The sequence below is a fragment of the Meriones unguiculatus genome, chromosome 10 (assembly GCF_030254825.1).
Source record: "Meriones unguiculatus strain TT.TT164.6M chromosome 10, Bangor_MerUng_6.1, whole genome shotgun sequence".
Lineage (NCBI taxonomy): Eukaryota > Metazoa > Chordata > Mammalia > Rodentia > Muridae > Meriones > Meriones unguiculatus.
Window position 1 is genome coordinate 33,846,537 of NC_083358.1, and position 19,510 is coordinate 33,866,046.

The 19,510-nt window shown below is 46.7% G+C and overlaps 1 protein-coding gene and 1 long non-coding RNA gene across 2 annotated transcripts in view; both read left to right on the plus strand.

Annotated features, from left to right (window-relative positions):
• Positions 1-123: 123 nt before the first annotated feature.
• On the plus strand, positions 124-7,243 carry LOC132656836 (uncharacterized). The gene is made up of 3 exons (XR_009594585.1): positions 124-371; positions 2,257-3,035; positions 5,423-7,243. It is a non-coding gene; the product is annotated as an uncharacterized LOC132656836 (long non-coding RNA).
• A 7,271-nt stretch (positions 7,244-14,514) lies between these two features.
• The window catches only part of Bbs2 (Bardet-Biedl syndrome 2), a 35,364-nt gene continuing 30,368 nt past the window's right edge, over positions 14,515-19,510 (plus strand). The window contains exon 1 of the mRNA XM_060392208.1: positions 14,515-14,824. Coding sequence (XP_060248191.1) covers positions 14,708-14,824 — 117 coding nt within the window. The 5' untranslated portion in view covers positions 14,515-14,707. The remainder of the gene's footprint in view (positions 14,825-19,510) is intronic.

A 19,510-nucleotide genomic window follows, 5' to 3' on the forward strand; every position in this document is an offset into this window, starting at 1 on the left:
ATACTGTGAGGCGTGCCTGAGCCTCACAGTAAAACCCTGTCCCAAACAAACCAGCAAAAGTGCGGGGGTGAGGCCGTGCAGTGTGTATAACGCAGGGGGTCAGAGCAGGCTCCGCAGAGAAGATGCAAAACCCTCCCCAGCGTGGTGAAGAAGACTGCATTCACAGGCAGTGCAGAAGAGGCAGAGATGGGAAGTACCTGGCCAGAGGCCACGGTGCAGGGAAGGCAGGGGAGGCACTGTCACTCAGGCTTGGGTCAGCTTTGCACTGGCATGGTGAGTAAGAGCTGCAAGAAACCTGGTTGCGGGGAAACGGAGACTCAAGCACAGAGAACAAGAAGGAAAGATGCATTCTCCACTCACACGAGTGACAGGTACTCTAGCTTGGGATTCCCAAAGCAAGAGATTTTAGATTCTCCAAAGGGAGGGGGGGAGGTCTTTTATGATCTTAATACATATGAGAAGGAAAAGCAAGAGGGTATCATACATACTTCACAAACGTTAGTGCTCAGGGTGAAAAGTTTCTGTGAAAGCTGAGTGTTTTGCCTACATGTATGTACAGAAGAGGTTTCCTGGGACTGGTGTGATGGCTGTGAGTTGTCATGTAGGTATTGGGAACCAAACCTAGATCCTCCTTAAAAAAGGCAGCAAGTGCTCTTAATTATTAAACTGTCTCCCCAGGGCCCCCTTTGTTATATTTATGTATGTATGTATGTGTTTATATGTGCATTTGCGTGTGTGTGTGTTTGATGCATGCATGCCATGGTGCACATGTGAAAATCAGGACAACTTTGGGGGGTTCTCCCTTTCCACCCTCAGGGATTAAACTCAGGTTGTTAGCCTTAACAGCAAGTCCTTTGTTGAAGCATTTCCACCAACACTGAGAGAATAAGTTTTTTTTTTTACCCATATCAAACTTTTTAATGTTTTTACATTTATAAAAAAATTGACAATAGATTTTAATGAGAGACAGAAAGGGAGCAGATCCAGCAGAGAGAAAAGGTGGGGAGGACCTGGGAGGAGTAGAGGGAGGGAGACTATAATCCAGACATATTGTATGAGGAAAAAAAAATCTGTTTTCAATGGAAGCATAAACTTCAAAAAGGAGTCAACTTAATGAAGAAGTGAAGTGATGCCTGGCACAGTCGGGAGCAGCTTCAGCATCATTCTGGGGATTGTAACTAATGATGAATTTGTAAAGTTTCACCTTGAAGCTGACTCTTCTGGGGCCAGAGAAGGAGGTTTTTGGAGGGGCCTGGAGCTTAACCTCCACCCTCAAAGATTCCTGCGCGGGATTCCCACGGCGTAGAATCTACCCCATCACTGGCGCAGCCCTCTCCCCAGGCTGTCCCTGCCTCATTGCTGGCAGCTGTGGGAACCCTGCCTTTTTATGGACAATTCCATCTTCAAATAAGCTTTGGGCTTATTAACTGGCTTGGGCAGCCCTGCCAAGGACAGTGCTTCCTACCTAGCCAACTGGAGCCCAGGCATTCTTGATAGGGGACGGCTGATGACAATGGCACAAGGAAGACTCTCTGGGCCCATCTGTTAGATTCCTGTTTGAACCCCAGACAGGTGAGGCTCCGGCTCTGAGTCAGAGCCAAGAAGACAGTCCTAGCCCCATTACTCTAATGCATCTTGGGAGGCCTCATTTCCTTTTGTCAATCTGTGAAATGGGAGTGGGGGAAGTGGGACAGTTGGAAAAATGGATGGGTGTAATGGTCTCCTACACACTTGAATACCACTTCCTCCATGGTAGTTCACCACTTGGTACCTTAACACTGATGACAACTTTTCTGCTTTGCATTAGGGCAAATCATGATCCCACCGTAGCAGTGGACTCCATGAGGCTAGGGCTTGTGCCTAAGGCATCAGTATATTTCTCTATGTAGGAATCTCAGGGCCTTGTATGGAATTCAATATCTGTGTACCTCAGGGGCCAAGTAAATATGAAAGGCAGAGTGACCAAGAACAAGGGCCCTGGAGCCTTACTATGTGGGTTTAAGCTCAGTCTGTCATCCCCTAGATCTTAGGTAAGGCACATATAGCCTCTTTGTGCCCAGGAGCTGTGGCCTGTTAAACAGAGGTAATTATTAACAGCACCTACACCATGATGTCGCTGCGAAGATTAAATCAATTAGTGTGCCAACATGCTTAGGACACTGGATGCCCTGGGAGAAGAGCTGATAGTTGCTATTTCACCAGCATTTAGAAAAGGCCTCCTCTCTCTCTCTCTCTCTCTCTCTCTCTCTCTGACAGGATCTTGCTGTACAGCTCAGCATGGCCTCAAACTGAGAATCTTCCTGCCTCAGACTACCAAGTTTACAGATATTGGCTACTATCTGTGGTGCAAAAGACCCCTTTCCAGGTTTAGCCTTCATAAATATTGATACTTCCAACGAAGAACACTGGAGAATCCTACCTCATTCCCTCTTTGGGCAGATACCCACTTATCAGGCTTCCTTTTTTGAAGTTAGAACCCTACCCTTCTTTCTTTCTTTTTTTTTAACATTTAAAAAATTTATGTTTTTAATGTATGTACATTGGTGTTTTGACTGCCTATGTCTGTATAGGAGTGTTGGATCCCTTGGAACAGGAGTTATAGGCAGTTGCCAGCTGCCATGTGCTGGGAACTGAACTTGGATCCTCTGGAAGAGCAGCTAGTGCTTAAGCCCCAGACCCTACCCTTCTTAAAATGCAAATGTTTCCATCAGGAATCTCCCTTTGTAAGCAAGGAGGATGCCACCACCCATGGTGACACCACTTGTAATCATAGCTCTCTCTGGTAGCAGAGACAGCAGCACTATAAGGCCAAGGCCAGGCTGGGCTACATGAGACCCTGTCTCCTGCATCAATCAATCATCAGTCATCAATCATCGGAGGAAAGAAAGAAGATATGGATACTCTCCAAAGCTCTTCACAGAACATGTTAAACGAAAGAGCCAAATGTAAAAGCCATGATTGTCTGTGAAGCACACAAAAGCTAGGTGTACAGGAAGAGAACACTGACCAGTGTGAGCACCAGCCATGGGTGAAAGGTGAGCCCAGAGTTGGTGTCAGTGGGGTGCTGTAGGGTCTGGCGGAGAGGGGGCGGTGGTGGTGGCAACCATGGGACAGGAAGAGGACTCCTTTCGTTGTACATGGTACTTCAGAAGACATGCTTTTTAATTTAATTTACTTTTGGCAGGATATGTATAACATTAATTTCTCTCTTTTAACTGCTTTACTTGATTCGATGACATTTAGTCATAGTTTGTGTCACCACCCATTGCCGCTGCTCTCAGCACTATTTCATCATCTCAGACAGAAACTTCATGGCCGTCACACATACACTCCCAGACTGGGCTGGAGCTAAGCAGCAGAGTGCTTGCTTAGGACACACAAGACCCTAGGTTTGATCCCTAGCACCAGAAAGGAGAAAACAAACAAACCAAGCCAAGCCAAGTTGCAAGTTTGGGGGCCAGCCTGCTCTATAAAATAAGATCCTATCTCAAAAAGCAGAGCAAGCAAACCATGACTCTCTAATCCTTAATTCTAGCCATTGACAGCCTCTTTCATAATTTCTCTCTCCATGAATTTGATCAGAAGGTGCCATATACAAGAGGAACCATGCCATTAACTGTCCTTTTTGCTCCTGGTAGCATAATGTCCTCAAGATTCATACATATTGTAGCATATGCCAGGAAGCCATTTCCTTTCTCTGGCCAAGTACTATTCCATTGTATGCTTACTCCCCAACTTTATTTCCCCATCTGTTGATGGACATGGCTTGTTGCACTTTTTGGCTATTGAGACCAGTGCTCTTTTGAACACTAGTGCATGGATCCATGGCTCTGCTTTTGAGTCTTTTGGGAGACACACAAACACATACACATATATACATACGTGTCTCCGTGTCTCTGTGTGTGTGTCTGTGTGTTTGTAACTGCTGGATCATGTGGAGTCTGTTTAAACTCTGAACAAGGATTCTACTGTTCTCTTCATCTGCTGTGTCACTTTGCAGTCCCATCAGCAGCACAAGGGTTCCAACCTTCCTATATGCTCATCTGCCCTGCCTTGTCACCTTTTCTTTGAACACGTCAAAGGATCATCTATTCAAACAGTAAACAAAAGATTTTCGGAAGGCCCCCACATCAGAGGGCTGAGTGCGGATGAGTGACAGGAGCAAGACATTGTCAAACGCAGAGCGGCCCAGTCACCCAGAAGCACATCTGAGTCAAGAGAACTCAGTCTTTGTGTTGCTCTGCCACAGCCTTTCCTGGGAGGCTATGAGACCCAAATCAAAGTGTGGGTGGGCTTGGTTCTTTCCAAGGACTGTGTGAAAGAGTCTGTGGCAGGCCTCTCCCCAGCTTCGAGCGGCTCACTGGCAGTCTTGGGCACTCGTTGGCTTGTGGATGCATTGCTGAGATCTGCTGTCTTTTTCACATGGCTTTCTCCTCGTGTCTGTGCTTGCGTCCACGCTTCTCTCTTTTATAAGGACGCCACTCATGCCAGGTTTGGGATTTGTTTATGCCACCTAATAATCTCTTTTGACTTATCTATGAAAAGACTGCAAACAAATCATGCTGTGATGAGCTTAAGATAAGGATGTGGACACATCTTTTTTGAGGTGTAAGAGGGGCTGTTCAGTTCATAACAAGTGGTCACAGCTTCTGCTGTGGCCTCCTTCTCCCTTGGTGGTCTCTCAAGTCTCAGCCTTCATTTGGCTGCTCCACATTCCCAGGCGACTGTGCCCTCTGTGCTCAGCAGGGACACGTCTGCCATGTGCCCAGGTCTAGGCAATCCTCAGGACCAAAACACAAAAAGCATCGACTTTTGTTCCTTGGTATTCTTCTGGAGAATCTCATGGCTCCCGTACATCCGTCTCACTGCGTTCCATAGCAGCTCTCACCTGGAAAGTCTGAGGCAGGAGGAAGGAAGGGACTTTGTGGGTCGGTGTGGCAGAGAATGAAACATGATATGCCCAGTCCACTTCCAAGTCCTATTCCTGTCAGAACAAAGCCTTGAAGAAAAGATGAATTGCTGGGGTTGGACTGACCCAAGGCTTTCTCTGAGACCATGATGTATGGAGAAGAATCACAGTCCCTTCTCTAAAGTTAGGCATATGCTGGGCAGGGTCTGGACTAGGGCCAGGGTCTTGGGGGAGCTGTGGCCTCAGATTCTGAGAACCTAATTCTTCCCACACTAAGCAGGCAGTGGTTATCAGTCCCAAGGCCTCTGTGTGCTTGTCCCATTGTGACATGCTTGAGATACCCGTGTTCCCCTTGTGCAACATTGTTTGATTAGCTTTCTGCTGAGCTCATCCCATTGTGCAGTGGCTTTCTGAGTACTCTGTCCCACCCCCGCCCAGCAATGCTGTACTTCTTAACAGACTGTTTGTGCAAGAACTCCTAAGCCCATCTTTTCTTTATCTCTGATACCCTAGACCTTCCTCCTCAGAATCCCCTCACTGAAGAATGACCTGCTGGTTTAGGCCAACGGAGGTGCTGAAGAGATAACTCAGTGGTTAAAAGCACTGGTTCTTGGAGGAGACCTGGGTTCCATTCCCAGAACTCCCATGACATCTCACAACTGTCTGCAACACCAGTAGCAGACCTGATACCCTCTTCTGGCCTCTGCAGGCATTAGGCATCCATGTTGTGCAAAGACACACATTCATGCAACACACCCATGCATACAAAGTGAAATTTTGAAATGAAGAAGGAGAAAGGGGAGGAGGAAGAAGAAAAGGAGGAAGAGGAGGAAGAAAGAAGAAGATGGTGCCATCAACGTGGCTCAGCAGGTTGAGGCACCTGCTATCAAGCCTGGCAATTTAAGTCCAAACCCTAAGACCCACATGGTAGAAGGGAAAGATGGGTTCCTGCAAGTTGTCATCCTTTAACCTCCGTGTGTGTGCTGTGGCACATGGACACATACATGCAGACACAAAATAACTAAGAGTGTAATTTAAAGTTTTAAAGCTGCAATATTGGGAGGCAGAGGCAGGTGGATCTCTGACTTTGAGGGTGAGTTCCAGGGCAGCCAGGGCCACACAGGAAAACCCTGTCTCGAAAAACCAGGAAAAAAAAAAAAAAAAAGGAAATGATGGTAACATGTGGCCACTTTATTAAAGAAACTAGAAAGGCATAATACATGTCCCTGGGAGCCCTTGAAGGGGCCACTTGCTGGTGTCTAACCCAGAGAATACTCAAGGTGATACGTTTTGCAATACCCAAAGGGCTGACATGGAGGAGTGATGGAAGTCAAACCTTCCATTTCCATAAAAATATCAGTATGTGGGTCATTGTACGTAGGGACCTTAAGAACTATTTAGAGGTTCAAAGAACTGTGGGTTGTGAGCTACCATCACTGGAAGAATTCACACGGGGGCTGGGTTTTGGTTCTTGCCTTGGGCAGGTGATCTTTTAGGTCCCTTCTACTTGATGACATCGTGATTACAGAAAGGGAACTCGGAATTTCCTTTAGCCCTCCGTGTCCCCTGAAAAGATGACACTCCGATCTACAAGGCTACGTGAATTCAGACCAATGCAGAACTAGGGCCTTCCTCAACAGGTGCTTGAGAATTGGCTTCCCCCACCAAATGGGTAGTTACTAAAGCTGAGTCAGGTCCTGGGCAGCGTCTGATGCTGGTCACACCCAGGGATGGCTTCAGGGGCTTCCAAGGAGCACACTCCTTGGAAACTGGAACAGATCCCAGCGGTCTGCTTTGATGTGAACCTGCTGGGAGGGTGGGCCAGAAGCCGGTTCCTCTGCCTCAGGGTGCTGGGCTCCCGGGGTCCCACCTTGCCCTTCTACAACTACAAAATCCCTCCATGCTCTTCAGCTTAGCTGTTCCTGCAAAGCAGATTTGTCGATGCCGGTACAGGTATGGGCACACCTTCTTGTCACTACCACTTACTGAGCGCCACAGCTTTTCAGTGACCAAAAGGATTAAGAAATCTAGGCTCACATATTATTTTTTACATTACAATTTATGTAAACTACATGTGCATTCAAAACCGAAAATTTATGCCCCAACCAGAGACTATTAGGAAAAATAAGAACAATGCCGACAACAACTACAACAAAAGACTTTGCATGGTGCCAGTGAGTAGAACACTTGCTTTTCAAGCCTGGAAACCTGAGTTTTTGTAAGACATAGACCCACTGGAGGAGGAGAGAACCAACTCCCGAAAGCCGTACTCTGACCTCTGTACGTGTATTCCCCACACATCATACAAATACACTCGAATAATAAAATAATGAAACATGACTCAAAATGTGTTTTCTTTGAATGAACTGTTTGGCAAAGTCATCAGGATACTGAATCCTGCTGGGTCCGTTCTTTTCTTAGGTTTTCTAAGGAGTCGTTGAATAACGGGGGATGTGTTGAACATCATTACCTGATTGCTGGTTGTATCAGCTAAGACTTGTGGCCAGATGTGGTGGCCAGTGCCTATAATCCCAGCAATCAAGAAGCAGAGGCAGGAGAATTGCTGAGAGTTTGAGGCGATTCTGGGGGGGGGAGGGTAAGAGATAATGATTCAAATGCCCAAACCAGCCAGATAAAACCTCCCATGGCCTTCCTTCTCTACCACCCAGGCCCTGACTTACTCTCTTTACCCAGAGTTCTAAGCTTGCCCTTATCTCCTGTCCTTGACTGTGAGTGTTTATATGGGGGTAAGGGAGGGCTCCGGCGGGGGAGATAAATGGTGGTGAAAACAAAACAAAAAAGCAAGAGGCCTCACTCCTTGCTTCTCAACAGGCAATCCATACTATCTGGTGTGTGTGGTTCAAGGAAGGGTTACATAGGCCATGCCTCAGGCTGTGACTGACAAAGCAGGAGATGTGAGAGTGCCTGGGTGGGCAGGCCTCTCTGAGGAAGACGCCTGCATTCATTGTGATCTGACTGACTTGTAGGGGCCAGGCTTGCAGATTCAGAGAACTACGCGGTGGCGTAGAGAGCCCTGCCCTGGAACTATGGACATCTGCAATCACACTTGGCTCAGTTTAATGAATTTTGACAAATACATGCTTTTATAGTACCATCACCACATTTAAAAGATAGATTTTTTTTTTTTGGACATGATAGCCCAGACTGGCCTCTGACACACTTTATAGCTACAAATGACCTTGAACTCTGCCTACACCTTCCAAGTACTGGGGTTCCAGGTGGGAGCCCCCCACATCTGGCTAATATTCTTTTTCATTTGTGTGCTTGTGAGATATGGTATCAAAATGTAGCAAAGGCTGGCCTTGAACACACAAAACAAATAAAAAAATAATTTAAAAACTTATGTTCTGATGCCTGCTGTAAAGAAATGTGGTCAAGAACCTGGATAGATGGCTCAGTGATTAAGAGCACTAGCTGTGGTGGCTGGAGAGATGGCTCAGTGGTTAAGAGCACCGTCTGCTCTTACAGAGGTTCTGAGTTCAACTCCCAGCAACCACAGGCTGGTTCACAACCGTCTGTAATACGATCTGGTGCCCTCTTCTGGCATGGAGGTGTCCATGCAGCTAGAGCACTCATCTACATAAAATAAACCTTGAACAAAATTCTTACGTAGGAGAGAGGGGAGGGAGCTCGGGTGCCTTCAGACCCCTTCGCACCTGCTCCTGGCGCTCCTGGCTCCAGGTTCCTGCAGACAGCTCACCCACCTTCCACCTCCCTTAAGGTCTATTTGTTGAAACGCGGAAAGCGGCACTAGTACAGCAGTATTGACCAAACGCTCAGCTCTACCGGACTCCCCCGTTTTCTCACGGACCTGACACAGTCCCGTGCCGAGACGCACCCCGACCAGCCAAGCCTCCTGGCCTCCTTCCATCTGGGATTGTTTGTCGGTTTTTGTTTTTACGACCGTGGAGGCTTTGATGAGTGCTGGTCAGGCTTTTAAGGAGTGAGTCTAGCTGTTTGGGTTTATGGGATGTGACATATTCTTTGGGCCCCAGCGAAGAACATCAGAGAAACAAACTGCGTTTCCCATCACGTGGCGCCAGGTCTTCCGTGGCCTCCCTTCTTTACCGAGTAAGCCTCTGACTCAGCTCATCTGTCCAGGCAGGTTCTTTGGGAGGTGTGCTAGCGATCGTGCTGTTGGCATGGCTAAACCCTGGGGGACGTTAACCTTGATCACTCGGTTGAAGCGGCGTCCGTCAGTTTTCTCCCTTGGAAAGTCTGAATTTTCCATTGTGACACTCTGGAGTCAAGCCAGGAGGTGCAGCTGCACAGTAAAAAGCAGGAAAGTCAAGCTCTGTCTTGTAGGGCACAGAGGGGCTGAATTTGGACTATTTACAATAATTGCTTGTTCATTTAATATATTTTTGGAGACAGGATCTTACCATGCAGCACATGTTGTCTTGGAACTTGCTATGTAGATCAAGCTGGACTTGATCTCTCAAAGATCATTTGCCTCTGCCTCCTGACTTCTGGGATCAACAGCAATTTTAAGAGGATTCAAATAACAACATATTTATGTGCTGATATAAATGTTCCAAGCCAAAAAAATTTGGGAATTTCTTGGCCTCTTTAGTAATTATAAGCATTTATTTATTCATTCATTTATTTATTTGCAGTTTTAGAATTTCCCTCTTATCTCTTCTCATTAAATTATTTGGTTGTTTTTGTTTTGTTTTGAGATAGGGTCTTCCTCTCTCCCTCCTTCCCTCCCCTTTACCCCTCTTAAACTTGGGATCCTCTTGCCTTAGCTTTCCAAGTGCTGGGATCACAAGCATGGGATCACACCTGGTCTAAATTATTTTTCATACCACTTCTTTAAAAAGCAGAGTGTGCTGGGCATGGTGGCACACACCTTTGATCCCAGGGCTCTGGAGGCAGATCTCTATGAGGTTAGCCAGGTCTACATAGTAAGTTCCAGGGTAGCCAGGGCTATGTAGAGAGAACTTGTTTCAAAAACAAACAACAAAAACCCAAACAAAAACAAATGCAAAGTATATTTTGTACTTGCAGGGGGCATAAATTTGAATCACTCACATTTCAAATTTTCAACAGCTGCATGACCCATGGCTAGCATGTTGGAGAGTGCATTGTCAATACTTACTTAGTTTTAGAAGATTATTTTTGAGGCTGGGCACGGTGGTGCATGCCTGTGATCCCAGCACTCTGAAAGGCAGGTGGATGTCTGCAAAGTGAGTCCAGGCAGACAAGGCTATACAGTGAAACCACGTCTTAAAACAAACAAACAAACAAACAAACAAATAAATGAGTTTTGTTTTTTGTTTTTTGCCTGTGTGTTTTTGTGTGTAGCATGTGTGTACCTGGTACTGCAGGAAGCCAGAAGAATGTGTATCTCCTGTTACTAGAGTTACATACTGTTGTGAGCAACCATGTGGGTTCTGGGACTAGAAACCAGGTCCTCTGCAAGAGCAAAAACTGCTCTTCACCACTGAGTCATCTCTTCAGCCGTTATTTATTTTTTTATGTGTTTGTGTGATTTGCCTGCATGTATGTCCGTGCACCACATGCAAGCGGTACCCACAGAGGCCGAAAGAGGGCGCCAGATTATCTTGTCCTGGAGGGACAGATGGTTTCAAGCTGCCATGTGGGTGCTGGGAATTGAACCCTGGTCCTTCGGAAGAGCAGTTAGTGCGTTTTAGCCAACGAGCTATCTCTCTGCAGTCCCCAAAGTACATCTTTAAACCTCTGAAAGCAGTGCAGGCAGGGTGCTGTCCTGCAAGAATGCCTCCACTTTTCAGCCTCTTCTCTCAACTGTCTCTGTTACAGTTTCATAGCTGTGAGTCCTAAATACTTGTGTGGAGAAAGAAGGCAGCTTCATAATTACACTCGGAAGTGCAAGTATTCTGAATACACAGCAGGTTAGTGACAGCTACACAAGCACCAGGGATTCTCTCGTTCCTCCTCTGCACACAGATTTTAAAGTTATGTTCCTTTCTGGGCCACCTCCATTGTCTACTAGTCTGTCTGTCTGTCTGTCTGTCTATCATTCACATCTGGTCCTCTGTGTTTTCTTCTTAGTGCCCTTCACGCTGTTTGTCACTCCCCATCCCCTTTTTTAAAAAATGAGGAGGAGGCTCACTACAAAGGTTTGGCTGTCCTGGAACTCCAGTATGTAGTCCAGGCTGGCCCGGAACTCGCAGAGACCCCTCTGCCTCTGCCTCCATGTGGGATCAAAGGCGTGTGCCACCACGCTTGGGTCCCTTGTTTGTTTTTGCCTTTGAACTTTTAATTGTTCGTCTTTTTAAAAATTTAGGATTTAAGCCAGCAAGTGCTGTAGCACTGAGCTATATCCCTATTAAAAAAAACTCTTAAAAATTAAAATTATTTTGAGTTAGATGTGGATTGTTCTAGTTCGCTTTTTCTGCTGTTGTGATAAACACTATGACAAAAGCAACTCGGGAGTAAAGGATTTATCTCAGCCTACAGTTTATAGTCGATCCCTAAGGGAAGCCCAGGCAGGAAGTCAAGGCAGGAGCATGACGAAGCAGAAACCACAGAGGGAGAAAGGCTGCTCACCGCCTTGCTCCCTCCTGAACTCAGCCAGCTTTTTTACGCAACCCAGGACCACCAGGGGTGGCACCGCCCACAGTGGGCGGGGCCTCCCCGCTTCAATCAGCAAAAGAAGCACCACAAGCCAATTTAGCCTGGGCAATCCCTGGGCTGAGGGTCGTTCTCGGTAGGAGACTCTGGAGCAGTGGTTCTCAACCTTCCTAACGCGGTGACCCTTTAATACAATGGGTGGTGACCCCCAACCACAAAATCATTTCGTTGCTACTTCAAAACTGTAACTTTGCTACCGCTATGCATCGTAATGTGTATCCCACAGGGGTCGCGACCCACAGGTTGAGAACTTCTGCTCTAGACTATGTCAAATTGACTATAAGAACTAACCAGCACGTGGATTAACATTCAGTTGTAAGAGATGATACCAAGAGAGACCGTGTGCCTTGCCCAGTTTCCTCCCACGGTGAGATCTTGTAAGAGAGCTGATTATTTTCTTCTTAATATATGAGACAGGATCTCACTAGCTGGCCTGTAATTGGAGACCAGATTGTCCTCGAACTTACAATTCCCTCCCTGTGCTGGGGCCATGGGTGTGTCCTGCCATACTCTATTAAAAAGATCCTCATGTTGGAGTGGCATGTGTGGGGTAAACTGCTGCCTGTCATCAGGGTAAGCTCTCACAGCCGCACGGGAAGCAAGGACCACATGGGAAAGAGCAGGCTGGGCTGAACTGAGAAGCAAAGGGGAATCTGGCAGTTGTACAGAAAGGAGCTGTCACCATCCCAGGGTCCCAAAAAGTGAGAAAAGGAGGTGGCATCGTGGAGTCAGACAAAGGTACTGACATTTACCGCAAGGTCCCCTGTTGTCTGGCACTACTAGATCTTCCTGGTTCTGATGGGTTTCTGAGGTGGAGGATGGGAAATTTTAGCGGTATTTCCTTACAATATCAGTTCTGTAGTGTATCTGGGACTAGTGAACTAGGAAGGATCTAGGATAGACATTATTTTTTCCATCTGGAAGAACAGAGGTGATAACGTTCCCTATCTCATAGGATCGAAGTTAAATGAAAGAACTTCAGCAGTCTGGCACATGGTGACTATTATTCTTATAGGTGGTCCTGCCTGTCCACTGGCCAGAAGCAAGTGATACATGTTTCATGTCTTTTCTGACATGCATGTGTGAAATGGGCTGAGGGGAGACATGGTCAGCTTTACATTGTGGCTCATAGCAAATGCACCACAGAGCCACCAAGACTCTAGAAAAGGAGACGGGAGGCTGGCACACCAGTGAGGGCTGCTCCTGAAGGGTATGTAGGACAGCCCACAGAACTTGGCCCTGAGCAACCCGCTCTGCTCCAAAGGGCTCCTGAAATGTTTCCTCCATGAATTGTGGAGGGATCCCATGGCCACTCATCTTGAAGAGTTGGGGACTCCTTCACAGATCTGCTGTGTGGAGACAGGAGTTAGAAGAGATAGCTCCATCTTCATATTATGTTAAGGGGAGACAGAGGCAAGAAGATTGTCATGAGTTCAAAGCCAGCTGGGCTATCTCAAAGACCAAAGAAAAACAAAAGTGTTTCTCCAGCTGGCCTTCCCTGGAATGCACTCTGTGAGTTTCATTTCAGCATCTTTCTCTAGCCCCATCAGGCCTTGAGAAGCGAGCTTTGCTACTGTTGGAAGCCTCCTATCTGGCAGGACCACTCACCCCGCCTCCTCTTGGCCAGAACTTTCTTTTTTGACACCTGCACGCCATCTAGCGGCGATGCTGTGCAAGCTCAAGGTGAGGACCAGGCGCAGGAGCTGCCTAAGGCCCCTGCCCTTTTCCATTAGGAGGAGACTTAATAGGTTGGTCCTGATCTAGCCTAGTAGAACTTGACTAGCTAGATTGGCTTTCCAAACCCAGGGCTGAAAAGTGGTACAATACCATCTACTAAAATGAGAAAAGAAAAAAAGATGCTAAATTTATTACTATGGACACCCCAGTAGGTCCCAGATAGCCCAGTCTCTGAAATGTAGCATTAGTAGCTATTTTTGGAGCCCCTATAGAGCACCAGGAATTGGCTTATGCACTGTCTTAGTTTGCTTTCTTTTGCTGTGATAAAGACCATGATCAAAAAACAGCTTGGGGAGGAAAGGGTTTATTTGATTTCCATATCCTGGGGGGTAGTCCCAGGGAAGCCACGGGAAGGACTCAAGGAGGCAGGCACGGATGCAGAGGCATGCAAGAATGCTGCTTACTGGCTTGCGCTCCGTGGCCTGCCTCCATGGGTTGATCATCCTGATTCTTTTTATACAACCCAGAACCACCCTCCCAGGGGTGACAACCCACAGTGGACTGGGCTTTCACACATCCACCGTTAAGAAAATTCCCCCACAGGGGAGTGCTGTCTCTATGAAGGCAACCTTCATAGCAAATGCTAATTGTGTTGCAATTCTCGACTCTGAGCGGATGTGATGCGCTAACTGGACTTGGGAGAGACCTGCTTAACTTTGCATCTTTCTCTCCTACCTACATTCATCGCCTAAACTACTTAAACATGATCTGAAAACATTTTTTTTAATTATTTTGAGGGGGTTGTTATTTTCAGGTTACTATTGTCGTTTGCCCAGACATAATAGGTAAAGCAAAGACACTTTTTTAATATTTTTTAAATATTACTTTTTTTTTTAATATTACACTTTATTTAGCGTGCGTGTGCATGCCCGTGGAGCTGGTTTTTAACCTGGAGTTCGGGTCATCAGGCTTGACATCAAAGCGTCTCCACCCATTGAGCCAACCGCCGGCTCTTGAACCAATGTCCCTTTGGCTTGGGTGGCATAGTCTGTGTGTGTGTGTGTGTGTGTGTGTGTGTCTACGGGGGTGCAGCTTGGCTGACGTGCTAGAGAAAATCTTGAGGAGGTACTGGCTCAGACACCGCCTCCCCAGACGCCAAGTATTGCACCTAACCCTACCTTACAGCATCAGTCAGAGTACCGAGAAGGAACTCGTTTTAGCACGGCCCGACGCCACTGCGCAGTCGCACGAGCTAATGCGGTCCTGCGCAGCTCTGCGGCTGGGCGGGTTCGCGCAGGCGCAGAGAGTCGGCGTCTCGGGTCGTCCCGGGGCGCGCTTCGAGCGCGGGGCCTGGGGCGTTCCGGTGTCCCGCGCACCGCTTCCTCGCACCCATCCCCCCGCTGCCAGGCAACCGGTCGGCCAGGCTGCCTGCACTGCGCCTGTGTCGGGTGCCTGCCTTTCCACCCCCAAGCTGCCTCCGTCATGCTGCTGCCTGTGTTCACCCTGAAACTGCGCCACAAAATCAGCCCCCGCATGGTGGCCATAGGGCGCTACGACGGGACCCACCCGTGCTTGGCCGCCGCCACCCAAGCGGGCAAGGTAACCGCTCCCACCCCAACTCCGCCAGCGTCCAGATCCCGCCCCTCACGCTGCCCCGCCCCTAGCTCGCGTTGCCTGGCAACCGGTCGCTACTGTCCTGGGCCTCAAACCCACCCATGTGGGGCTTCGGAGGAACAGCTTTGGAGTAGTGATGTTTCTTTCATCGCCAGGTTCTTAGTGTTGGACTATATTGAGGGCAGATGAGGAGCTTAGGGAAAGGAGGAGGAGGAGGAGGAGGAGGGCTTGGGCAGGATTAGCAGTGATTACTGACTCCAGATTCTTGCCTAGAGCCTCTGTCTTCCACACTTGCTTCTTTACAGGGAGAAGACTACAACGGCCCCAACCTTAAATTTAGATTGTAATTTTGGTCCTTGATCACGTACATTCATATCTTTCCCCATAACTTAAGTATTCATTAAATGGTTATTATGAGCCACGTACTGGGAAAGGTGTCAGAGTCACGGGGATAAAAGATCACTCAACATTCATCTTTCCACTTGACGTTCTTTCACGCTAGATTTTGGGGATTCAGAGATAAAGATAAAATGAGGTTGATATTTTTAGAGAGCATAAAGAAGGACCACAGACAAGGCGGGTCAAGGCCCCGTGTAGTGATGGAAGCATGCACCACAAAATGCAAGGACTATAGTGACTTCAGAAATACAACTTCTAACAGGTACAGTCTTATGTGTTAATTCTCTCAGCATCATTGCTACAAGGGCACAAATACCAGTGTAGCACAGCTGTAGCAGATTCTTGCTCCACCAATTTTAATTTTATAACCTCCAGCACTGAACGAATAACAGTAACAATACGATGTATCAGAAGTAGTCGCTGTTAGTGGCTGATAATTTCTTTTCATTATTCCCGATTTACCGATTAGGAATAGTTCAGAGAGGTTCATTTTAGTGTGAGTGTCTGAGATTGCTGAACTAGAAGGTTTTGGAAAGGAAGTTCCATATGGTAGCTCACACCTGTACAGTGTGAGTCCAGTACAGGAGACTGAGGCATGAGGAAGGTTGAAGTCAGCTTGGGCTGCAGAGTGAGTGGGATTCAGTTTGAAAAAAGAAAAAAAGTTGTGGAAGTGAGATTGAATGCATCTTGTAGGACCCATTGTGGTTGTCTTTACACAGTTACTTACGTTTGTGTAATGAGTTTTCAAGACACACGTATGTTGAATGCTACCTTATATGCTGTGTCTTGGTATACATAGCTGCAATGTAATGATTCATTTAAGTTGGTTATGATTTCATTAGCTGGTATAATGAAGTAAGGTGATAAGCACTGGGCCTGACAATTGATGCTATTTATAAGAGGCACTAGCAAGCCTGATGCAGTTATTCCACGTATTCAGGAGGTTGGGATCAAAGTTCAAAGCTAGCCTGGGCTACATAGGGAGACCCTGTCTCAAAATTAAAATTTAGAAAAGTGGAGCTTTTGGATTGCTTATTGGAGAAAGGCACCTACTGCCAAGCTTGATGATCTGAGTTCTATTCTAGGGACACACATAATGGAGAGAGAACTTGTAAGTTGTTGTCATGTGACCTCCACTTACGTGCCATGGAGCCTGAACAGAGAGACAGATGCATGCACACATGTGCATGCACACATATGCAGACAGATGCATGCGCGCGTGCGCGCGCACATACACACACACACACACACACACAATGCAATAAGATAAAATTCAAAAGACTGATGATGTGACTCGGTGGTAGAATGCTCGCCTAACATCCTCAACACCGTAGGTTCAATCTCCAGTGCTGCCTCAACCCCAGGCACTGACAGACATTCAGAAGAAATTCACATCCACACGGGCATGTGTGCATATGCAAGTCCTAGTGCACAGATAGGAGTCCGGAAGCAGAATAACCAGCCAACTTATCCCATTGGGGTAACCTTAGCCACTGATTTGAGGCCTAATCCTGTGCTGGGTGCTTTTCTTAACTCTGCAGGTATGGTGGTAAGTGAAGTTTCTCACGTGGAGCTTACATTCGAGAGAGCACCAGACGGTTAATTGAGTGTGTATATGATATATGCATGATATATCATGTTAGAATGTGTAATATATGACCTGTTTATGTGCTATACACATTGATATTGCAATTTAATTACACACGTACTATGTTCTTAAGTGAACATAGTAAGGGGACTTGAAAAGCATGAGGCTGGTCAACTGATATTCTCTGCAAGAGGTTTAATAGGAGGGTATGGAGGAAGGGGGGAACAGTACATGGAGAGAGAGAGAGAGAGAGAGAGAGAGAGAGAGAGAGAAAAGGGAAGGCTTGCCGAGAGAGAGAGAGAAAAGGGAAGGCTTGCCGAGAGAGAGAGAAAAGGGAAGGCTTGCCGAGAGAGAGAGAGAGAGAGAGAGAGAGAGAGAGAAAGTAAGAGAGGAGAGTAAGAGAGTGTAGAGTAAGAGAGTGTAAGAGAGAGACCACGTGTTTGGGTTGGCCCTTTAAGGGGCAAGGTAACCATGCCTTCCAGGTGCGGCTACCTGGCTGGCGACACATGATGACATAATAAGTTGCTGGGTAACCCAGGAGCAGGTTGTGTTCCAAAATACCAACAGGACTGAGGGACTTGTTGATTGAGAGGGTGACCAGACAGGCCTCCGGTCACATTTGTTCAGAGGTTTGAAGGAAATGAAAAACGAGCTTGTAGACGTGTGGGCTGACTGCTTTGTAGGCAGAAGGATCAGGAAGCGCAGCAGTCTTGAAATGAGCCAGAACACAAAGACTGTGGAAGGGCCGCGATTTTGCTGTCTGTCTTGTTTTTGTTCTGTATGGTGCAAAGAAAGATCTATGATTGTGTACATTCAGATTGAAAGGAGTGAGTTTAAGCATGTGGCAAGCAAAGGTAGAGGAAAAATTAGTAGACAGGTAGGTAGAAGCAGCAGATAGCAAAACATCATCAAATCAGGAAACCACAACAGCCAGCAGAAATGACTGGGGTAGCCTGATTAAGAGAACAGAGGTAATACTATCAAATCAGGCACTTCTGTTATGAAGCAGAATGACTGGGGAGGCCCTACTGGACCAGTCATGCTGGTGTTCCCATCTGGGTAGGTGAGAACCAAAGACCAAAAATTGGTTCACTGGTGAAGTGGCTCAGCATAACGGTTGGAGGTCTGGGACTGCAGTGGCAGAAGGAGAGAATGAAATCCACGGATTGCCTTTGATCTCCATACACATGCCATGGTGCAGGCACACATAAAGTTTAAAAATTGTTAACATTTTATGGTCCATATAAAATGTAAATATATTCTTTAAAAACAAATGTTCCAGCTGGGTGTGGTAGTATATGCCAGTATACTAAGAGACAGAGACAGGAGGATTATCAAAAGTTGGAGTCCAAAACAAAAACCAAACAACACAGACCAAACAAATAAGCAAACAACCCCCCCCCCCCAAAAAAAAAAAAGACACATTGCAGCCAGGCCTGGCGGCAGAGTCCTGGATTCATAACTGCTCCATAAACAGAGGCAGGACAGCAAGTTGAAGATTTGCTTGGGCTATAGAGCAAGACCTTGTCTCAGAAATGAAAAGGGCTAGGGATGAGGCTCACTGGTAGGGTGCTGGCCTAGCATGGTCAGGGCTCTAGGTTTAGACCTCACTACTGCAGATAGGATAAAAAGAGAACAGGCATTTCTAGGTGATGCTAAAGCCTGCTCTGCTCACTGGGGCCGCATCCCTAGAAGGAGGCCTTCATTATCATATCTAAACCCTGATAAGGATATTTCATGTATTGAAAAAGCAAATTTTTATACTATATATTCTGATCATACTTTTTCTCTCTCCCAACTCCTCACAGATCCTCTCTATCTCCCCACCCACACAACTCCATGCCCTTTTCTACCTTTTTCTTAAGAAACAACAAAAATAAAACCTAAACACACACGCACACACCCCAGAATATTCAAGCCCGCCCCCCAAATGCCCAAACAAAGCAACATGAGACAAATGTCTACAAAAATATCATTAAGTTTATTATGTGTTGGCCATCTACTTCAGGACATGGGGCCTACCCTGAAGTGTGGTTAATATATCTCATGAGACTCATTGGAGGAAACTAATAATTTTTTGCAAGTGGTTATTAATTGCAGATAACTTCTTGGTTAGAGGTGGCAGTGCATGACCACTTACCACTCTGAGCGCTGAGACCTCACCTGGCTTGAACTTGGGCAGGTCCTCTTCATGCTGTCACAGCCCTGTTGTGTCTGAAGCAGTCATTTGGAGTCATTGTTTTTTTTTTTTTTTTTTTTTTTTTTTGTTGTTGTTGTTTTTGGAGCCATCCATCCCCTTTGGGGATTAACACTTTTTCAGCCTTCTTTTCTGCATGGCTCCCAGGGCTCTGAGGGGAGGGTTTAATGAAGACATTCCACTTAGGACTGAACATTCCAAAAGCTCTCACTTTCTGCACATTGTCTAGTTGTGTGTTAGTTCCCATATACTGCAAGAAGAAGCTTCTCTAACGATGGCTGGGTTAGGCACTGATCTACGGATATAGCAGAGTGTCATTGGGAGTTATTTTATTGTTATGTTCCTTTAGCAGAATGGTAGTATTTGGTTTTCCCTTAGGCCCATGACCGATCCAGCCTCAGGTTTTTGGCCACTTGAACAGTGCCAGGCGTGGTTTCTAACTCATGGAGTGGGCCTTAAATCCAATCAGAGGGTGAGGGGTTACTCC